This window comes from Ambystoma mexicanum, chromosome 2p (assembly GCF_040938575.1).
Source record: "Ambystoma mexicanum isolate Mex_15411 chromosome 2p, UKY_AmexF1_1, whole genome shotgun sequence".
NCBI classification, from domain to species: Eukaryota; Metazoa; Chordata; class Amphibia; order Caudata; family Ambystomatidae; genus Ambystoma; species Ambystoma mexicanum.
The window spans coordinates 1,453,451,502-1,453,474,778 of record NC_090923.1 but is presented as its reverse complement, the minus strand read 5'-3'; the positions used below and the strand labels follow the sequence as shown (position 1 = coordinate 1,453,474,778).

The following is a 23,277-nucleotide window of genomic DNA, read 5'->3' as shown; positions in this document are numbered from 1 at the left end:
GGAATGAGGGCCAATACATTTTCCAAAAAGATTTTCCCTACATCAGATATCTCAGACCTTGACAGTGAGATGTTGGTTTTGATAGCTTCATGCATTTCCACCTAAATAGTTGGTTCTGCGTGCAGATATCAAAAGATACTGACGGTGAACGGAGGATAGCACAGGGGCAACGTGCTGGTCTTGGAAGCAAGACCACAAAGAGCAGCAGAGGTTTGAATCCTGGATCCGCGCTTAGAGGTATTAGGTGCGTTTTAAAAAGCCAATTAAATTAATAAATACTGCTTCATGGTGGCCCCGCAGTCAGTAGTCACAGGTTCAGGGACATGGGATGAAAGTCCATTGGTTTTAAAAGCAAATGTACAAATACCCTTACCAAGCTGTCAGCCAATAACCGTAAGAGAAAGGAGGACTTTCAGAGATCCAACACCCGAGTTGCCCATAACAGTGGACACACCCATGGTAGGATGAAAAACCTCTAGATGATGTTTAAGCCCAAGGAAAGTGGAGCATAGCAGACACTCAGCAGTACTTCAATGTAATCACCACCGGCATTTCCCAAACACTTACACAACAAAGTGATATTGAAGAAGACCCACAACATCACAGTAATGTTTTACACAAGGGGAAACCTGCTCACTAGCAGTGGTCGAAGTGAGCAGGAGCGGTTGGGAGCGGTGCTCCTGTACTTCTTTTTATTATGTTTTACTGTTCCTGTACTTTTATTTTAAAACCAAACCGTTCCAGAATGGTTTTGTTTTAAAATAAAAGTATAGGAAGCAGTTGAAACGTGTACTTTCAGTGCACGGCACTGAACGTACTCTTTAAACACCAGGTGAATGTGTTTCGGGGTTTGTATTGTGCGTTGGGGGAGGCGTGGCAATGGGCTTTTTGGAGAGCTGGGCCTGTCAGTAGGGAACATAGTTCCACTATTTCTTTTCATACACTTCGACCAATGCTCACTAGGATTGTTGTGGGAATCTAAAAAAAAAGAACGGTATATAGGCATTGCAATGAAACGTACAACTATTTAGAGAGGATGTGCCAGGTGCAGACAATGTTGCAGACTTGATGAATCAGGTCAATATTTTGAGCTTTTGTGGGGACCTGGATTAGAAGGTCATTTTGAGCATTTTTAAACATTCTGGGAATCAGGTATCATTCCGTTTGCAACAAGAGTCAACAACCAATTCCCAAACTCTGCATCCCGGAGCTGCCAAATAGTCCTGCTTGTACTTATTTGGGTGATGAGCAAATCACATGATTCTTTCATTTGAATTAATTCTGCTGGACTATTTAAAGTGTCATTAAAAAAGTTAATCTCCCTGTGGGGGAGGCCAGACAAACAGAGGTCTTATGAACAGGGTAGTAGAATACATGGGTTGGGGTAACACTTCACCCGTGTTTGAACAGGACGACATGACAGATATAATTGTCAAAGGTCCCCAAAAAGACCCAGTTCTCCCCTTTCATAGGGCTCTTCAGAGAACAGTAGAAAAAAATTGGGAAAATCCTGATAGCATTGCTGCTACGAATAGTAATTTCCCAAAGAAATACAGACCAGCTGGTAATGATCCTGAATATTTAAACAGGCATCCAACTCCAGAAAGTCTGGTTATTCAGGCTGCATCCACAGCAAAACAAACTGCATATCCCACTATCCCTCCGGATAGAGAGGACAAGAAAGTTGATGCCTGGGCCCGTAAAGTTTTCACTTCAGGTAGCATGGCCCTGAAATTGACAAATATCACCTGTACCCTTGCCAGGTTTACCCATACCCTGTGGGACTGTATTTCGGCGGCGGTTGAGCATATTCCGGAAGGCGAGGAAAGGGAAGGCTTCCTGAATATAGTCAAAGATGGAAAGGAGGCAATGCGGGAATGTCTCCAGTCTGGACTGGATACTGCTGATAGCATCAGCAGATCCATGGCTACAAGCACTGTGTTGCGCAGATTTGCGTGGTTGAGGAAGTCGGGGTTTGCACAGGATGTGCAATCCAGACTCCTTAACATGCCCTTTGATGGCTCGAGGCTATTTGGCAGTAAGGCTGACGAAAGCCTAGAAAAACTCCAGACCTCGAAAGCGGCAGCTAAATCTCTTAGTGCCTCCATGCGCCAGCCTCAGAAAACCTATTCAGGATCATCTTCCTGGAGAGGTCGTTCTTTTCGCTTCTACTCCTCATTTGGTAGAGGAAGAGGACAGGCTTCTCAAAGAGGCAGAAAAAACTTCCCTCGTGGTGGACGAGGAAGAGGTGTGATATCAGCCCCAGGAGTGGCATCTTTGCCCTCAGCCACTCCTGCAGCCGCCTCCAAATCTCTCTGAGACCTTGCTCCACAAGACACCAGTGGGAGGCAGGATCTCTCAACATCTGAAGGAATGGCGAGTCATTACCTCAGATGTTTGGCACTCGAAACAGTAGCTCAAGGTTACTGTCTCCCCTTTCTAAAAAGGCCTCAGAATCATCCACCGGGAGCCAACTCCGTAAAAATTCCACACCCGCTGCTGTTGCAGGAAATTTTAACCCTGCTAGAGAAAGGTGCCATAGAACAGGTACCTGTAGCGGAGAGGAACAGGGGTTGGTACTCCCCATACTTTCTAATCCCAAAAAAGGACGGAGGATTGAGACCCATCTTGGACTTAAGAAACTTGAACAAGTTCCTCAGGAAGGACAAGTTCAAGATGGTGACCCTTTCTCAGATCCTTCAGGCTCTACAACTCCAAGACTGGTTGGTATCATTGGACCTTCAGGATGCTTACTTTCATGTGCCAATCCATCCAGGGCACAGAAAGTACCTGAGGTTCGCGATTGGCAATTCTCATTATCAGTTTCGAGTTCTGCCATTCGGGTTGACCTCCGCCCGAGGGTTTTCACCAAACTGTTGGCGGTTGTGGCAGCAAGTCTCAGGAGAGGAGGTATTCACATATATCCCTACCTGGACGACTGGTTGATCAGAGCAAGTTCTCCAGAACAAGCTCAGGAACATCTTTCGATCACCTGCCACTTCCTCCACAGAGTGGGCTTCTCCCTCAATTTCAAGAAGTCCCACATGATACCAACCCAGAAACTCCAGTTTATCGGAGCAGTCTTGGACACTTCATCGGGAAAAGCCTCGCCTCCCGAAGTGAGAGCTCTCCACATCCAGCAGATGGTAACGAACTTTCAGAATGCCCAACATCTACCGGCCTTCAATTTTCTCAGGTTGCTCGGCCTCATGGCATCCTGCATTTTCCTAGTACCAGAGGCCAGGTTGAGAATGAGATCCCTTCAATGGGCACTCAGAACTCAGTGGTCCCAGTTCTCAGGGAATATGTCGGATCTTCTGCAAGTCCCGAGCGCAGTTGCTCAGGATCTACTATGGTGGGCTTGCAACGACAACATTCTCAAGGGAGAATCCTTTTGGCAACCATGGCCGGAGATAACAGTAGTGACGGACGCCTCACTCAGGGTGGGAAGCACACACCAACGATCTGACAATCAGCGGTCGTTGATCTCCATCGGAGTCCAAACTACACATCAACCTATTCGAGCTGAGTGCAATGAGACTAGCGCTGAAGGCCTTTCTGCCCTCTGTACAGGGAAAGAATGTCCTGATAATGACGGACAACACAGTGGCCATGTACTACCTCAACAAGAGAGGAGGAGTAGGGTCACTACCACTGTGCAGAGAGGCAATGCAGCTCTGGTTCGGGGCAGTACGAGAAGGAATCTCTTTATCGGAAATTCACCTAGCCGGAGAAAAGAACACGGCGGCAGATGCTCTGAGCAGGCAGAGCACAGTCTCCCAAGAGTGGGAGCTAGCTCAGGAAGTCCTTCAAGAGATCTTCGCCCTTTGGGGAACCCCTCAAGTGGATCTGTTCGCCACTGTGATCAATCGGAAGTGCGAGCATTACTGCTCAAGGGAATTTCCTCAAAGAGGAGCTCTGGGAGATGCATTCGTAGTGGAGGGGAAGTTTCCACTGCTGTACGCGTTTCCCCCAGTCCCCGTGATTCCTCAAGTAATCAGGAGGTTGAGAAAGTTCAGGAAAACCATGATACTAATTGCCCCGGATTGGGCCAGGAGGACGTGGTACCCGGACCTTCTAGACATGTCCATCTGCCCTCCAATACGTCTTCCGCAGAGAGAGGATCTTCTCTCGCAAGAGGAAGGTCGGGTTCTCCATCCAGAGGTCAAGACACTCGACCTTCACGCATGGTTTCTGAGAGGTTGAGATACAAGGATTGGGATCTTCCGGATGACGTAATGGAGATCTTGCTTTCGGCCAGAAGGCCAGCAACAAAATCTTTATACTGATGTCGCTGGAACAAGTTCAGTAACTGGTGCAAAGATAAGAATGTGGACCCTTTGCAATGTGGCACCCAAATGGTGCTTTCTTTCCTACTGCATTTAGCCAATCTGGGGCTCCAGATAGGGACAATTAAAGGATAACTTGCAGCGCTGTCTATTTTCAAGCGCACCTCAGAAGAGGTTTCATATTTCAAAATTCCATTGATCATTCAATTCTTAAAGGGGCTTACTAATGTATACCCCCAGTACCTTTTCATGTCCCAACTTGAGACTTAAATCTAGTACTAAAATTATTGACTTATATACCTTTTGAGCCTATGCACTCCTGCCCATTGAGGCTCTTAACATTAAAAACTGTACTTCTTGTGGCCTTGTCATCAGCCTGCAGGGTTAGCGAACTTCAGGCTCTCTCATGCAAACCGCCATTTACTACTTTTTATAAGGATAAAGTAGTCCTTAAAGTTAAACCTTCCTTTTTATCAAAGGTAGTTTCAGACTTCCATTTGTCGCAAAAGATAAAACATTTTATCCTCCTCCTCATTTGGGAAAGGAAGAGGAGAGATTGCACAGACTAGATCCCAAGAGGGCTCTTACTTTCTATATCTCAAGAATGGCTAAATTGAGGCAAGATGACCAACTATTTGTGGGTTATACTGGTCATACACTAGGATTATCTGTAACAAAACAGACCATATCCCGCTGGATCATCTTAGCCATAACTGAATGCTACAGGTTAGCAGGAAAAGACCCACCAGATGGGCTTCGTGCCCATTCTACAAGGGGTATGGCTACTTCTACGGCTCTAAAGTGGGGAGTCCCGGCAGCAGATATTTGTTCAGCTGCTACTTGGAAAACAATACACACTTTTGTAAAACATTACTGTTTGGATACTGCCTCCTCTAATGAGGGTTTATTTGCCAAGGCAGTTCTGCATTCTGTCCATGAAAACTGAAAACTTATACTCCCACCTCCAAAATTACTACTGCTATGGGAGTCTATCATAAGATGAGGAATACGTGGGAGGACACAATCCATTCTAAGAACAAGTTATTTGCCAACTGTAACGTTCTTTCGACTGGATGTTCCTCCCACGTATTCCTCATCGACCCTCCCATTCTACCCTGCAGTACAGTTTACGTTTTCTTACACTTTCCTCTCACGAAGTGTGCATCAGTCATGGGGCACGCCTGGGTGTTCCTCCTATATGTTTTTATCGAAAAAACAGAACTGGAGCAACGGGCGCAGCTCGAGCTACTTATACCATCAGTGACGTCGACACGGTACGGAGACCGTCAAGGGACAATCGACGCCACGACCTCGAGCACAGCGCCCTCTGCCTGGAAAAAATGTTTCCGAAGCAGCAAAGCTGGAGATAACGAATTATCATAAGATGAGGAATACGTGGGAGGAACATCCAGTCGAAAGAACGTTACAGTTGGTAAGTAACTTGTCCATCTGTACCATAATCTTCAAGAAAATGCAATCACTTTAGCAGTGAGTATGCTTATAAAAATCTGCCAAACAAGCCAAAGTTTGCAGCAAACGCAATGCAATTTGTTAACTAAAATTGTTACAAATACAGCCAGTAATAACACAATGAGACGTGGTAATCAAGAGCGGATTGTTATTCGCAGACAGACAGTAGCTTGCCAGATACAGGACAGAATGTGGTAATTGAGCCTCTGAACCTGCAACCATCAAATGTGGGTATTCATCAGTCCTCTGAAGCGTCTTTGATGGTAATAGAAAACCAAGACCACTCCACTCCACACACTAATCAACAGCTAAGAATGATAACTCTCAATGGCAAATGCTGCTGTGCAGACTGCAAACCCCCAAAAAAGGGAAGTTAAGCAACTATAAGAAAGCTGACTGTACCTCTGCAAAGAAATCTACTTGCCCTGAATCTAACTGCACTGTTATTGAATATGGAGGCAGATATGACTTGGAAATGTGTTCGCCAAAGGCCAATTGTTAGGGAGAATTCTCAGAAATGTGCTAAATCCTCTCTACCTTAGAGACCCCCAACTCTTTTGCTGGACGTTAGAACTTTTAATTTCTAACCTGGAGAGAGTGAGAACTTTTTCCCACTCTCTCATGTATTTTTTATGTGATTTATACTCTGTGTTTCTTTTGACTCTGGAGTCTGACAAACTCCATAAGCCTCATGTTTGCATTGTGACACACAGCACCGTCAGTGCAGTGGCACAGGGAAGTCTCTTAGATTTCCCAAAGGTTTAAACACATTCTCTTGATGAATCTACTGTTTCCAAATCAAATTTTGAAGTCAAATTTACTTTACTTACAATTTGTAACTTTCTAGACCCAGCACACACTATCTTATCATAGGCTGCTGGAGGGGTTACTTAGTATCCCATTTGTCTAGTTTCTCATGTAACATTTTTATGTTACCCTTTCTACAATTAATGGCTGGTGGCAGTGGTTTACTTTTTACTGCCAATGTGTCAAAATGACCCTGTCTTCTTTTTTCACCATTTCTTGTTGGAAAGGTCCTTCTTCAGATTTACTCTGCGCACCAAACCAGGTTTGGCCTCTTTGTTCATATTGCCTTTGGCAGGATTCACGAGTGAAGCCCGCCTCTGGCTCCAGTATGTCTGGCAGGGGCAGGAAGTGGGGGAGGTGCCTGAATCTCCCTGTGCTTAATCCCCTTGGTTACAGGAATGCACCCAAAGGTGATTGGCAAGCTGGCTGTCCTCGGAGGACAGCCACCCTGCTGTGTGATTGACAGCTAGGCCAGAATGAGTGTGAGAAACCTGCATAAAAGGCGAAGCTTTTTGGCTTGGAAGGCAGAGTCAGCCACTGGACGAAGGAATCCGAAGTAGAACTTGGAAGAGAGGCCTGCTCCAACTCCTGGGCCGTTGGTTTGCCCGGTGACGCCCTGCTGCTGTGCTAAAGCTCCGAATTCATTTCGACTAGAGAAGCCCTGCAAGGACGATTTCTCCCCTTAGGTTGGTGGAACCAATTAACCCCAAAGTGAACTTGTTTGGACATCCTCTCGGAGCTGGCTGTACTTCCACTGCTGCTGCTGCTGCTGGGACCAAAGTGCCAGGGATAGGAACACCAAACCAAGTGGATCACTTTTAAGTCGGACCCGAGCACCATGAAGATCCTCCGGACTTCCCTGAAGCAGGAATGACTAAGCCTGAGCCACCTCAACAGAGCGCTGGACCCCAAATGAGAGGAAAGTTTGAAGTGGTATCCGAGAACCGCAGTGTTGCTATTTGCTGTCAGACGCGAGGAGCTGAAACCGCAAAGTGCCACTCAACTGAAGTTTGCCCATGGCTGCTGCTGATCTTCCCATTGCAGTGCAGGAGTCCCTAGATGTCCTCCCTCTTGTCCCCACGACTGAGGCCCAGGAACACCAGGATCTGCTGAGCTGTACAGGAACAGAAGCAAGCTGGAACCATTTCTTCTAACCAAAGGTACTTTAAAGTTAAGAGGACTTAGCTCTTGTGGTGTAGCCTTACTTGTTCTCAGCTGAGACTTCTCTCGGTTAACCTTGCAGAGTTGCTTACAGCTTTGCCCCTCCCAAGCCTCCCAGCTTGTGGCCCTTCAAGTGAAGAGGGAGCAAACAACGGGCCGCTCGTAATCGGCCCGTTGTTTGCTCCCTCTCCCATTCCCATTCAGCCCTCGGGGGGCTGAATGGGAATGGGGAAGGTCCGGGCCCGGGTTCCTGAAGGGAGGAATTACCGGGCCCTCCGAACTCGGAATGGCCCGGTAATTCCCCATTCTGGGAACTCGGACCCGATTTTGGCTACTGCCAAAGTCGTAATGACAGCCCAAGAGTGTGTTTTGAAGTGTATTATAATTGTTACATGTTTTACTCCCTTCTGAAGAAGGCTTACATAACTGACTGTTAAATAAATTAGTAATTGTTTAATCAAGAAACCTTGAGTGTAAGTGTTTATTTGAATAACTGTCACTGTGAAACTCTGTGTTACAACCCGACAGCTCACATTGATCCCTCTTGAGATAAGCCTGGCTGCTCAGCAACACGCTATCAACCTGTGTAGTACAGACTTATACCAAAGGTTGGGTTACCTATTGCCAGGAGAACAAGGCTGCTGTAGTCTCCCAAAGGGTTTGCACACAATCTTACCTAACACTCTTTATCTACTGATTCCCCCATTCTTCCTAAAGCATTGATAATGTATTATAAAATACAACAAACTAATGTTGCTGCTGTACAATTCACTATGGACTTCAGTACCCATAATGCCTATGGTACTGGGACAAGGAAAAAAGGCTCAGAGTCAGTGAGGATTAAATGTGCTGTTAATCAGGATATGGGTTGTTTGACCAAAGTTCAAAGATTTGCAGTGGAATTGACCAATCCCCTGAGACCTTTTATCATAATAAGGACTGGTTCTCTCACTCCTTCCTTGATTCTTTCCTGGGCACCAAAAACGATATCTCTGGAACACTGTTGGGAGTGCAGTTCATTCCAAAGTCCTCTGCAAGAGGGGTAAAGACAGGTGCATCCGAAGCAGAGGAGAAATCTGTCACTTTATCATTCCTTGGGACGGGGTAGAACTGGTGTGAACTAGGGTCTCAAGGGCTGACTGCACTGGAACCAGGCTCCTGCTAACTAAAGGTGAAGGAGGCCACATGGGTGACAGCCAAGCTCCCTGGAATGGGAGTGTAAAACAAGCCCTTACTTTGCCCATGAAGGCCCTGGATTTGGCATCCTAGCAACCCAGACTTAAAGGGACAGTGCTGGGCCCCCGATTCCAGAAATAAACCGATTGTGCTACATCGACTGAGTCATCGCCTGCCGGTCCTAAGCTTCTTTTTGCCCTGTACAGTTGCTGTTTAGACCACACTGCACGTTGAATCCAGTCAACCAACTCACCGACCAGCTCACAACCCCCAATGCTGAATTGCTGCCTCAGAAGATAATAATACGGTGCTGTGAAGAGGCCCTGTCCACATGTCCTCTTTTAGGTCCATAGTGACTTTCAAGCCCCCATCTCTACCCTTTTCTTAAAATACATATCCTATGAATAGTGAAATTGCTGCAATTGCTTGCCTGGTCCCCCAAGTCCCGCTCCATTACCCAGAGTGAGATCACATATATGTTCTGCATTTTCTGTGTTCTTTCCACAGGTGTGGGTTATTGTTAGTGTTTTTAGGTTAGTTATTTCATCATTGAGTGGTGTTCTATTAAAGTATGTATATTTTATTTGATTAGACATTCTTTTATTTTACAGTCTGTGTACTGTTGCTGTTTGGCTTGCTACTGCTGTCCCCTTCACACCCCTATTAAGAGTATAGCATGCGCTCAGCCCACATTACCATGAAATGCAAAAGCAGTATTTCTCTGACTGAGCCTGTTTCACGTTTATGATTGAGATTGGTGTTGGTTTGTATTAGTGTTTGGACTGAATAGTTGGTTTAGCCACTACTCATCCATGTACTCCTGCAGAGCAGTAGTCATTTCGCCACACTGCACCTATCCACCAGCCTTCACCTCTCCCTTGAGTGCATCCTGACTGCTCTGCCATTGCTAGCCAAAGAAACGTTGGTCTGTCATTTGTTCGCAACACTATCGTTTAATTAGGACAGTTGCTTGCCCACTCCCCAGCAGAGGGCTCTGGAAAAATCTCTGTAACCGGTACTCCCACCTGGTAATACACAGTTACAATAACATTGTTTGCTTTAGGCTCTAAAATGATATTTTCTACACATTATAACAACAGCAATAAAAATAGTGCCCATTCTGTAAGAATTAAAGCAAGTCTTCACAGTCTTGCCTTTAAGTACAGGGACTGTACTTACAAATAAAAGTGAGATTATTTCTTACTTAGTTGGGTTTTTAAATTTCGAAACAGAAAACATGCATGTTCTTGGCTACTTTTACAAATAATGTAACCATTTCCATGTCAAAGGATCAACAATAAACATTTGCCACCAAGGGGAAGTGGTGGGGGGTTGGTAATTATGATACAACCTCAACATTGGCTTGTCACAGGTTTCTGTAAATACTCTGTTGCAACCGACTTTAAATAAAGTTGTTAAAAAAGAAACAGTTACCATCAAGGATGATGTTTTAAAGATGTTTACAATAGGTTTGTAGGAACAATTATTATAATTATAATTTTTCTTTTATAATAAACGCAGGATCGGGATTCGAACCTGTGTTGCCCTGCATTGTCTCGCGGACTAGACAAACGCATTGGCCCTATCACAGTCTTCCAGACACTTTTAAAGAAAACAGAGTCTGGCCTTTGCCATAAAAAAGAACGGAACATCACGAAAGCATTCTTCATTACATTGCCAAACCTACCTGTCATGAATTAGGCATGGAAATTTGAACTAAAATCAAAAAACATGGTTCAGAAAAAGAAAAAATCCATATGCGCAAAAAAGGCTACAGAAATTCTTACGAAGTTCACATTAACAACCCTTAACATGGAGCCAGTCAGATAAACAACTGTGCTGCGACATACAATAATCTCTTTATGTAAAAGAGCAATAAAGAACGATACCATGTCCAAATGCAGGGAAGGGCGTTGCAAGGACCAGGCAACATCTATCCCCTCACCGTTTCTCTGCGCTTTTGTTCACCCACAGGTTGAGGCCACTGGACGTCGAATTCATGAAGCGCCTGGGAAAGGTGGTGAATGTGGTTCCTGTGATTGCCAAATCTGACACACTAACGCTGGAGGAACGTGAGGAATTCAAAGCACGGGTGAGTCTGGCAGGGCGGGATATATGGCATGGGGTGGAAGTGTAGCAGTTGAGTCTTGGGGTGCATGATGAACTTCTGTGAGGATGATGCGAGAGGGGGCGATACCCCGCGAAGCTCAGAATTCATATTGCTTGTTTAGGCATAATGAGTGTGAAATGTACCAGGAGGAGCTAGAGATGTCGGAGGCTGCTCTTAGCATCAAGAAGCAAAGGGTGAAGGGATAGAGACATGCTAGGTAAAGTCCAACATGCCGGGAGTGACCGCTCTGGACGAGAGAAAATATAGTGCAGGTGCTGAGATATGTCATGCTGAGTTTAGGGTTCTGGAGAGGCATCTCTATGCATAAAGGGGCAGGTAGTGAAAGTTGCTACCCAGTTTTATTTAGTGAAACTACTTGAAATGCTTATAAGTGGAATGTACAGAGTTCAAGAGAGTGTGTATAAGGCAAGAGAGGGACAAAATAACAGGGCGATAGGACATGCCATGGCCACACCTGTAAGGAGACAGGAGATAGTGACCTATAATCCAGACTCCAGACACCCAAATTAACAAAATTGTAGCATGGAGACACGTGCAGGGGCAAGGAAATCCAGCACTTACTAGTACGACATAGCAGGACAAACTTCGACAGCTCAGAATATTGGTTCAATGTATTATTCTCACTGAAAGATAATGGACAATTTATCATTTCCATGGTTTGGGGTTTGACATATCAACTACCGGGGCAAAAAAGGGCAAATTGAGGTACATTTCAGGTACTCTATTCCCAAAGTAGATTCTCTCTGGTACAACGAAAGCTGATTCTAGTAGAGGGTAGAGAAGCTGAATCACATTAGGGGCAAAATGGCAAAGCAATGTGTGTTAGAACAAAACAGAAGATCAGGGTAAGACAAAAGATAAGGGCCTGGAGTGATACAATGTAAAGATAGAGGAAAAACACATCCACAAGATGGAGAAAGTGGGAGCATTGTTAGACAGATATTATCAATGTATGACTAACAAACATTGTGTGTTGGCCCCACAGATTCGGCAAGATCTGGTGACTCATGAGATCAGCATCTACCCGCAGCGAGAACTGGATGAGGACCCGGAGGAGACCATGCTAAATGACCAGATTCGGGTGAGTTGAGAGAGATAGTGTTCTCAAGACAGAGGGAGGGCAGTGTGAGATGAAAGTCCTCAACTGTCGGTTTAGGGCTGCCCTTGCACCTTTTCACTTAGGGTCAGTTTACACATTGAATCAATCCTGCAGTTCTCGATGTGAGAAACCTCACACCATTGCTCGTACTGCAAATTCTTATCTGGAGCAATGCAAGCAAGGTTTCCTCAATGTTACATTCTGCTTATTGATATTTGTAAAGCTCCTCACTTCCCTGGTTATGGCTTTGGAAGCGCTTTGGGATGTGTGACACTTTGAAAGACCGTAGTCTGAACATACATAAAAATAAACCAAAATAAATGTAAACATAACATTGCATGTGACTACATTACAGATCAATGTCAATTATTGGCAGAGAGGAATATTGTTCTGACATCATATTGGCTGGAGTATGTAGAGTATTCTGGTATAGTGTGAATTGCTATTTCAGTGAATGTGTGACAGCTGAGCTGAATTCGTCTTGCAACTCCAACATATTCTATGTAGGGCAGCACCACAAAGGTGAAGCGGGAGGCAAGTATAAATGAGTGTCAATCCCAAAGTTACTGTCTTTTATTGGGGCTCTGCAATACTGTACAATCACATGCACAATAAATAACATACACAACATATGCACATTTGATAGGCATGTCAATGATACCTTGCATTATATGTCCCCTTGCCGGGCCGGTGTCTAGTCTCACTGTACTGGGAAAATCATCAGATAAATTCAAAGGATATGACACAGTTCCACAAATAATAGATATTATATGATAGACAGAAGGATTAGAAAGCATCATTAGGCCCAGGAAACACGCAAGGACAATGAGGTAGAATAGAAATTGTGTCAGAGCTTTCTAATAATGCACTAGAGTCATGTAAGTCATATAGTGTGTTGTCATACAATGCATTGTGTTATCTTGAAGAGCACATTTCATCTATGTATTTCAATATATGTATACATGGCCAAATTGACCAGGAAAGGTCTAATGACACAGATGGCCTTGAGGATCGCTTAATACTCTACAGGATCAAAAAAGATATCCTGGTCTCCAACCTAGGCCTCCCTATCGCTGATAAATATACCAGTGCTTCCTCCAAACAGACCCTCACTGCATCCTCTTTGTCGTTCCTTTGCCAGACCTATGGACTCCTCATATGGTCTCTGTGCTCGCTCCTTTCTCCTCTTCTACCATTAATGGTGGCCCCCGGTGGGAGGCCATCCTGGCCCCTTCCACTGCTCTAAGTTCATCATTAATGTCTACCTGAGTGGCACTGTCTTGGTCCAAGGCTAACCTTCTCGTCTTTGATAGATGGTTCCTGCACCTCACCAATTTCCTTTCTTCTCCCGCTGTCCTCCTCTCACTTCTTCGGTTTCCTTGCCTCCCCCCTCTGCCTCCTCCTTGGCTACCTTGCCCTCTCCACCATCCTCTTCTGCCCTCCCTGGGGCTCCTCCTATACTACCGCGGGGCATACCGCTGATCTGTACCCTTCCCCGGAAGACTTTCAAGGTTGGCAACTGTCACCACATTGCCACTCTAAACTCTTGCTCAGCTGTCAAACACTCCTCTGACATCTGCCGCCTCCTGGAAGAACTTGACCTTGATGTCCTCGGTCTCACTGAGACATGGTTCACGGCCAGCTCTTTCACAAGCTTTGACACTCTCCTCCCTGATGGCTACAAGATTCTCTCCGTGCTCAGATCCAACCGTTCCCGGTGGGGGTGTAGCCTTAATCTTCCTGGAGATGTATTCCTGTCTCTGTCATTCCTAAGCAAGCCTACTCCTCTTTTGAATGCCTTGTCTGTAGGCTTTCTCTCTCTCCTGGCCACTCTCTCACCATGGCTACTATCCAGCTGGTCAGATCACCTCCATTCTCTCTGAGTCGGCGGACCTCTCCTCCTCTCTCCTGGCCTCCACTACCCAACTCCCCCTCCTTGGAGACTTAAACATCCATCTGGATGCTGCCAGTCCCTCCTCTGGACTCTTTCGCGACCTCTGCGACTCTCTCTCTTTCCATTCTTCCCTTTGGCCCAACTCACTCTGCAGGGCACACTCTGGATGTTCTGATCTCCTCAGACCTCCCCCTCTCTTACCCTCTCACCAATCCTATCTCCTGGAGTGACCACTCTCTCCATTCCTCCCATCTCACCCTCCCTACCCCTCAGGCCAAGCCAACTCCAGCACTGCCACCTACCTTCTCGGTCATCCGACCCATGAAGCTTGTGTCAGTTGAGGCTTTTGCCGCCACGTTCTCTCCCCCTCCTCCACCTCTGGCTGACTCAAATCCTGACACAGCCCTTTCCATGCTCCACTCTGCTATCTCTGACACTCTCGATGTTTTTGCCCCTGTAATGAGGATTCACTTGAAGCCCCAAGCCAAGTTTAACTCCTGGTACGACTTTGACCTCGTCAACCTTAAACACAGGTGTACGGTGGCTGAGAGGAAATGGCTGGCATCTTGTGCATCCTCTGTCAAACTGGCCTGTCACCTGCTCCAAAAGCAATACCGGCTTTCTGTACGCACTAAGAAGAGATCCCACATCCAAGCTCACGTCTCTGCTGCATCTAACAACTCAGCTGAACTCTTTAAAATCTGCAAGGAGCTGGCCAAGCCTGATGCAGTCTCTACTTCTCCTGTCCCCTCCCAGGCCCTCTGCACCGCCCTGGTCTCTCATTTCATCTCTAAAATCCAGGACATCCTGTCCACCCTCTCATCCACCCCTCCTCCTCCCGCAACTTCCTCCGCTACCTCGGGCCCCCTTGCAGCCACCTCTCCTCCCTCTTTCTCTTCCTTTCCTCTGTTCTCCCCTGGCGAGGTTTCTAAACAAGTCTGATCTATGAAAGTCTCATCAAAACAGGTTCTTCCCTGTTCTTCCAAAACCATCAAGGACCACATTGACACCCTCGCTCCTGCCTTCGCCGACTTCTGCAATCACTCCTTCGCCACTGGAGCCTTCCCTTCCCCCTGAATCACTCTTGTGCACTCTCTTCTCAAGAAACCCTCAACCAACCCCTCCTGCTCTGCTAACTATTGCCCGATCTCCATCACTCCTTTCCTGGGCAAAACCCTGGAAAAGCTGGCCATCTCCCAGCTTAATCTTCACACTGAATCTGTCGGTTGTCTCCATGACCATCGTCTGGCTTTATAGCAGCCAGAAGCACGGAAACTGCTCTCTTAAACATCCATGAAGACCTTCTCTCTAACCTTGATTCTAATCTCCCCTCTCCACTCTATCCTCATCCTACTCGATCTCTCTTCTACCTTTGACATGGTCAACCATGCCATCCTGCTCAACCGTCTCTGTGATAACCTGGGTATCACCGATCAGGCCTTTGCCTGGCTGACCTCTTTCCTCTCCGACGAACATCCCAGGTCCAACTTGGGTTCTTCCTTTCCTCTATCTCACTCTCTACCTGTGGTGTTCCCCATGGGTCTAACCTCTCTCGCTGGCTTTTCAACCAGTACCTGGCACCTCTCGCCCACCACATCTCTGCTCCAACTTTCAGTACTATGCAGATGACACACAGCTCGTTTTCGGGCTCCCCTCTGCCACCTCCTCTCCCTCTCTCATCTCTGACTATCTGTCTGAAATCCAGGAGTGGTGTGCCGGCATTGATCTCTGCCTTAATGGCAGTAAGACGGAGATCCCCCTCATTGGCACACCTGCACATTCCTTCCCTGTCACTCTCTGGCTGGCCTCCCTTGGCACTCTTCCAGCTCCCACCCGTGGGGATAAGAACCTTCGGGTCCTCTTCGACTCCACACTCTCCTTTTCTCCCAACATCTCTGACTTCTCTAAGAAGTCAAACTACCAACTGCACCTCCTCAGAGGTATTCTTCCTTTCCTCTTTTTCCCACAGAAGCTCACTGTCTCTAGAGCTCTGGTTCACTCTAGGCTAAACTACTGCAACAGCCTCTTTCTAGATCTGCCTGCTTCTACTCTCCGCCCTCGGCAACTCATCCAGAACAGGACTGCAAGACTTCTCCTTGACCTCAAGCCTGTTAGGAAGAATTCCCATTTCAGTGCAGTGTCACAGAGAAGTCCCTTGGATTTCTGTTAAGGTTTAAATACCTTCTCTTGCATAAACTACTGTTTCCAGGAGTAGTAAAGTGAAGTTGACCTTTTTCTCGTTGTAGACCCAGCACACACACTCTTAGGTGGAGTGCTGGGGGTGGTTACTTAGTATCCCCTTTGTCCATCTTTTCATGTAACATTTTTTATGTTACCCTCACTACATCTAATGGCTGGTGGAAGTGGTTTAAGATTCCTACCATTGTGTGTTTTTTTATGCAGGCTGAATCCTCAGCTGCAGTATTGCACCCCTGGGTGCCCATTTTGTCAAAATGGACCGGTCTTCTTTTGCCATTTCTTGTTTGTGAGGTCCTTCTTGAGATTTACTCTGCGCGCCAAACTAGGTTTGGTCCCTTTGTTCGTTTTGTCTTTGGTGGGATTCATGGGTGAAGCCTGCCTCTGGCTCCAGAGAGTCTGGCAGGGCAGGAAGCGAGGGAGGTTCCCAAAACTCCCTGTGCTTAGGCTCCTTCGTTACAGGAATTAAATTAACCCAAAGGTGATTGGCTGGCTGGCTGGCTGTCCCTGAAGGACAGCCACCTTGCTGTGTGAATGACAGCTAGGCTGTGAATGAATGGGAGAAACCTACATAAACGCTGAGGTCTTTTGCAAGGAAGGCAGAGTCGACCACTGGACGAGGGAACCAAAGAAGAAACTGAAAGAGAAGATTGCTGCACCCTCCTGGACTGTTGGTTTGCCCGGTGAAGCCCAACAGCAGAGCTGAAGTTTCAATTTTCGTATCGACTGGAGATGCTCGGAACTGACAACTTCTTCCCTTGGGTTGGTGAGACCAACTGACCTAAGATGAACTTGATTGGAACCTCTCTCCCTGCTGGCTGTACTTCTTCGCTGCTGCTGGAACCGGGTGCCATGAGACAGGAACACCAGGAACAAGTGATAGTCTGTAAGCAGGACCCGAGCTCCAGGAAGATCCTAAGGGCTCCCTCGAAGCAGGATGACCCAAGCCTGAGCCACCTCAACAGAGTGCTCAACCCCAGAAGCAAGGGGAGCCCGTAAGGTGTCCAAGAACCGCAGTGGTGCTATTGACAAGTAGCTGAAGCCGCGAAGGGCCGCTGATCTGGAGTAAGCCAATTGCTGCCACCGACCTTCAAGCCGTAGTGCAGGAGTCCCCAGACGTCCTCCCTCTTGTCCCCATGACTGAGGCCCAGGAACACGGGATCTGCAGGACTAAATCAGGAACAGAAGCAAGCTGGACCCTTTTCTTCAGCCCTAAGGTACGGTCTAACTAGGGGTACTTACCTCTTGGTGTGTGTAGCTTGCTTGCTCTCACTGGAGACTTGCATTTTCTGCCCTTTGCAGAGTTGTTTGTATCTTTGCTTTGTCACTCTATAACATTGTGCAAGACATTTGTGCTATCTTCAAGAAGTGCCTCAGCTCCCCTATACTTTGTTCAATTGACATTGGCTGTCCTGTCTACCTGCAGACTATTCTTACCCTCTGACTTTGTGTGTATTCGTCCCTCCAAAAAGTCACTTGTATAGCTGGGGAAGGGTTAACCTATACTTCATTGGGGGATTGTAAAGTACTTACCTGTTCATAGAACTCTTTAAGCTTTGTTTCCTTCCCTAACCGTTTCCTTTTTCCACAATCTCAGTAGTACATTTAAGTGTTAAAGTGATATATCAATGTCCACAGTGTCCTAGCAATTGAAGTCACCTAAAGTTTTAGGAAGTGTGTCTGTGACATCCCAAAAAAGTATCTACTTAACGGAAACTGAAGGAGTGTATTTTTGAAGTGTATTTTATTGTTGCATATTGCCCTTTCTAAAGAAGGCTTATTTTAAAACTGAACAAAGAAGGGGGGTTTTCCAGTCTTGCTGCGCCGACACCAAAAGATACTACAAACTGCTACAATTGCAGGTTTATTGTGGTTTGAAAACAGCCTAACACGTGTTTCGAGCGATTCTTGCTCTTCATCTGAGGCTTAAGGTTGTTTAGACGAAACCTTGGCTTGCAAGTATTATTTCTTATTAATTCTATGGCTTCGCTGTTGCGGAAATCTCTTCAGTGAAGAGTTTAGACCCACTGGTCTAAAATGAGGGAACGGAACGAGCCCCTCTCCTCTTCACTGAAGAGATTTCCGCAACAGCGAAGCCATAGAATTAATGAGAAATAATACTTGCAAGCCAAGGTTTCCACTAAACAACCTTAAGCCTCAGATGAAGAGCAAGAATCGCTCGAAACACGTGTTAGGCTGTTTTCAAACCACAATAAACCTGCAATTGTAGCAGTTTGTAGTATCTTTTGGTGTCGGCGCAGCAAGACTGGAAAACCCCCCTTCTTTGTTTCGTATTTCACAGTGGTATACCTGGGCAATGTATCCTCAACATCCAGTCCACTGCAGCCCCCCGTTTACCTAATTTATGGTGCAAGCGCATCGTTCTACCTTTGGTTTGTTTTGCCCACCCACTTTTCCAGTTATTTTAAAACTGTTAGGGAGAATTCTCAGAAATGTGCCAATCCCCTTCTACCTTAGAGACCCCCAGCTCTTTTTGCTGGACTTTAGGACTTTCTATCTCTCATATATTTTTATTGTGATTTATTCTCTGTGTTTCTTTTGACTTTGGAGTCTGACAAACTCCATAGGCATCATTTTTACATTGAGACACACAGCACCTTCAGTGCAGTGGCACAGGGATGGCTGTTAGGACAGTTTTTCTGAAGTCCAACCAAGGGCTTAGTAAAACCATTCAATTGAGGCAGTACAAGACTCCACTCTTAGTATAAGGCTGTACCACCTAAGTACATGGTAGCGCAGACAGAGCAAACAGGCTTAGCTGAGGAGGAAGAGAGGGCTGTAGAATCAGTACAAATGAAATTGTAATACAAATGGTCCAAAGAAACACTGTAACACTTTGTATTGTAAAAGTAAAGGAATTATTTAAATACAAGTAGGCTGAGATAAATCTAGGGGTAAATAAGCACTAACACATTGGGCCTCATTACAAGTTTGGCGGTAGCCTTGCCGGTAAAACCGGCAGGCTGCCGCCAAACTTGCGAATTTTTCCGGCGCCCACGAATGCGCAATTACCGGGTCATTACAGACCTGGCGGGCGGAAAGGCTTAAATAAAACACAACACTATACTTGACGGTACACAGACCCAAGTATAAACCTTATTTGAAATACCTAACAGTAGTTCTAGAGAAGTCAAATCTTTTTCATACACATTCAGTATAGGTCACACCTATTCTTGGGGAGTAAAAACCAATGGTTCTTTTCATATTACATTCAGTAATGCAAGGGCAGTAAACCCTCCCAGTTGTACAATGGGCCTCATTACGAGTCCGGCGTTAACCGAGGCGGTAAAACCGCCTGGTTAACGCCGGACTCGTATTACCATTCCGCCTCCGTGATTCCCGGAATTACCGGGGCATCACAACCCCGGCTTTCCGGGAATCACGGAGGCGGAATGGTGTAAATCCCCATTCCCATTGAGTCCTATGGGACTCAATGGGAATCGGGATCATGGAAACACCGGCAGCATCTTGTAATGCTGCCGGTGTTTCCTCGTCCGCCTGCAGGCGGGCGGTGTTAAACCCGCCAGGTCAGACCTGGCGGGAACATCACCTCCCGCCTGCAGGGGTCGGGATCAGGCGGTCCGGAAACAACGGTGGCGGCGGGTTTACCGCCACCGTTATTTCCGGACCGCAAGGGTCGTCATGAGGCCCAATGACTCTCAGTACAAATCACTTAATCAGTAAACTGGACAATAGACTTTTGTGACTAGTGGAACACTTATTCCACGTACAGTAAAAACCTATAACTACTTTTGTGATAACACACAGTTATACTAGGTGTGTAAAACCTAAGGATGTAATATTAAATTACAGGTGCTTTTGAAATCAGGGAACCCCAGATTCAGGTAAGCAGTAACTCTTGTAACTTATTTCTGGGATACCACACATCAAACTCAAGGTAAGTAAAACCCATGTACTTTTTATATCTCACAAGCAGTCCAGGTTAGATCTTTGCCAGCTATAAGGATACCTAAAGTGTGACTTATCAGGGACAGTTGGAACCACAGACTCTAGGTTAGATAGCACAGGGAATGAAAACCCTAATGTCACACTTTACTGAATGACTCAAAGTTATTCTAGGTAGGCAACAGCCTAATACAGACTTATTCTGGACAGGCTAACAGCAAGTCAGGGGAAGCAAGACCTAGTTGGGGGAAACTCATACAATTATCCTCAAAGGACTAATCTGGTGATACCAACAGTTGGAGGACACTCATACAATTACCCTGCAGGAATAATCTGGTGAAACCAACACTTTGCGTTTGGGAAGAGACCCAACCTAATCACAGGAGAGTAATATACCTTCACATCTTCTTTCTATTAGACTGGCAAAACAGTTTCTAAGGAAGAAAAGATGTTAATCATACTTTTAAGAATAGTGCTTCACACATCCAATGTAAAACATTTTGTAACTGTTCACTCTTAGAGTTATAGTTACCAAACAACTCTTTACAAGTAAGTTAAATGTTAAATATTAAAGGTATTTGTACCGCGCACTGTCACCAACAGAGTTGGTCCCCAGGAACTCTGGCGCATCTGCAAACGAGAAGGCTGGATGGGTTAGTAAGGCGAAGAGGGAGTAGGAGAGTGAGAAGGGTGGTGTACTGTTAATGTTAATGTTACAGGACATGTGTACCGCGCACTATCACCACCGGAGTAGTCCCCTGGGAAGGGATGGAGGGTTAGTGGGAAGAAGTTGGAAAAGTGCAAGAGAGCAGTGATGTGCTGTTGGCAGCCTCAGCCCAGTGGGTCCGTTAGCTAGGCCTGGGGTGTTTTCGACCGGTAGTCGTCGTGTACTGCTGTGCGAGTCTAAGTGTGTTTTTGTTTTGTTGTTGCAATGTAGTGAAGTTTGTGCGGTTTGTTGTGCTGTAGGTTTGTGGTTGTGTTTGGTTTGGAGTTTGAGAGGTGTATGCAGAGGGGGGAATTGTTAGTGCGATTGGTTAGTTGGCATCTTTATCCTGAATTGAGGCGCTGGGCTTACATAATCTCCCCAGGTGGGGTTCGGGAGCACCCCTGTGCCTCAGTTCTGATCTGGGTCCATCCGGCCTTCAAGGTCCCTTTCACATCGGGTCCCTCCTCCCCCAGCCTCCCTGGCAGCGCTATCTGTTTTACCTTCCTACTCGTACGGCTAGTGCACCTGCCAATGTCCACAGCTCAGATAGTGTAGTGATTGCCAATATCCCGATACTTCAACCCCACTGGCAGCTTCGCCTCGGTATACAATGTGTGCTGCATTTTGGTGTGAATATCGGATCGATGTCAGTCCTCGTGTCCTGTTGGTGCGGCTATGTGTTGTTCCAGTGTGGTGAAGTGCATGCGGCTTGCGGTGCGAGAGGTGGTTGTGTGAGTTTTTTGAGTGAGTTAAGTATGCAGAGTTTGAGCTTTTTGGTTAGTGGGTTATATGATTTGGAACTAATCTTCACAGTATGCTTAAATGCCTTGATTTCACGGGTCCTTCATGGAGAGGCCTTGGTCCCACAGTAGGTTCTGTTTCAGCATACAATGGACATGTGTGTATACGGCACCTAGGTTCGAGTGCCCTTTCATTTCGTGAAGAGGTCTGGACTTCACAATAAACTACAGCATGCAAAGACGGAGGCTATCCTCAGATACGACAGTCCTGCATAGTGGGAGAAAGTTCTAGGCTCCACAGTAGGTGGGCTTCAGCATATAACTGACAGACTTGGGAGTCCTGCCTAATGTGGGAGAGGGCTAGGCATCACAATGCATTTAATGCACTTGCTAATATTAATAGATCCATCATTATGCGGCGCAGTCGAGCAACCACAGCTCCAGCCCAGTGTGGCGTCTGATAACATTCACCATTCCATCCAACGCTGCACATGCCACCACTCACAACTCTAAATGTGTCGCTTGTCAACCCTTAAAACTACATGCAGGCATGGCACCTGCCAAACAGCCACCATCCAAATGAGATGCTGCACAGGCCAACATTCTCGTTCTCATCCAAACATGGCACATGCCACCATTCACAGTTCCAAGTGTGTCGCTTGTGAGTTTCCACGGTTCTGACTAGGTCTTCAGTCTTCACTGTCCTCTTCTCGTGAGTATCTCTCATTGTGCCATATGATATGTTGTGGAATGCGTTCCCTAGGCTCTGCTTGTATTTGATTGCTTGTTGGGAACCGGGATTGGTTTCTACATTCATCGTTGTTTTAGCGGTGTGTGTGTTCTTGTGGGTGGTCTTTGGTTACGGATTGAAGAGCCAGGATTTGAGCAGTTTCCTGAATAGTAGGTGGTTTCTTGTGTTCCGTATATCGTTTGGTAGGTCATTCCAGGTTTTCGGAGCCTGGTGAGAGAAAGAGGATCCTCCAAGTTTTCTTTTAATGTAGGGTTTTGGTTCCATGCGGATGTAGTTGCTTGATCTGTGCGTTCTTGTTGACTGATGTAGGCGTAATTTATCCCTGAGGAATTTGGCGTCTTGGTTGTGTATTGCACTGTACGTGATGCACATTGATTTTAATTTTATTCACTGTTTTATTGGTAGCCAGTGTAATATTTTAGTGCGGGTGTGATGTGTTCTCTTCGGGGTAGTTTGAGAAGGAGTCTGGCTGCTGCATTTTGTATTCGTTGTAGTTTTTTTAGTAGTGGTTCAGGCATACCCAGGTATAGGCTATTGGCATAATCTACTCTGGACATGACGAGAGCTATGATGGTGTTTTGTTGGTGAAGGATAGGAATGGTATGATCCTTTTTGCCACTCGCAGGAGCATTTCTTGAGTAGAGCGTTTACTTGTGGCTCTAGAGTGTGCTTGTTGTCCATCAGGACCCCCAGGTTTTTTACAATCGACGAGGGAACTGGGGTCGTACCGAGTTCTTTTGGCCAAGGGACATAGTTGGTGTCTCCTCCGTTTTTTGTGACGATCATTATCTCTGTTTTGCCTGGGTTCATTGTGAGGCGGTTCAAGTTCATCCATTTGAATATATCACTAAGGCAAGTCTTGTATTTGGAAGATTATTTGTGTGCCATCGGCATAGTTGTAGCAGGTGAGGCTGTGTCTTTTGATGATTT

General features: G+C 46.2%; 1 protein-coding gene across 2 annotated transcripts in view; it reads left to right on the top strand.

Annotated features, from left to right (window-relative positions):
• Positions 1 to 23,277, top strand: part of SEPTIN12 (septin 12) — a 552,608-nt gene that overhangs the window by 440,985 nt on the left and 88,346 nt on the right. For both annotated transcript variants that reach the window (XM_069646026.1, XM_069646027.1), the window contains 2 exons: positions 10,878 to 10,995; positions 12,020 to 12,115. In XM_069646026.1, coding sequence (XP_069502127.1) covers positions 10,878 to 10,995; positions 12,020 to 12,115 — 214 coding nt within the window. The remainder of the gene's footprint in view (positions 1 to 10,877; positions 10,996 to 12,019; positions 12,116 to 23,277) is intronic.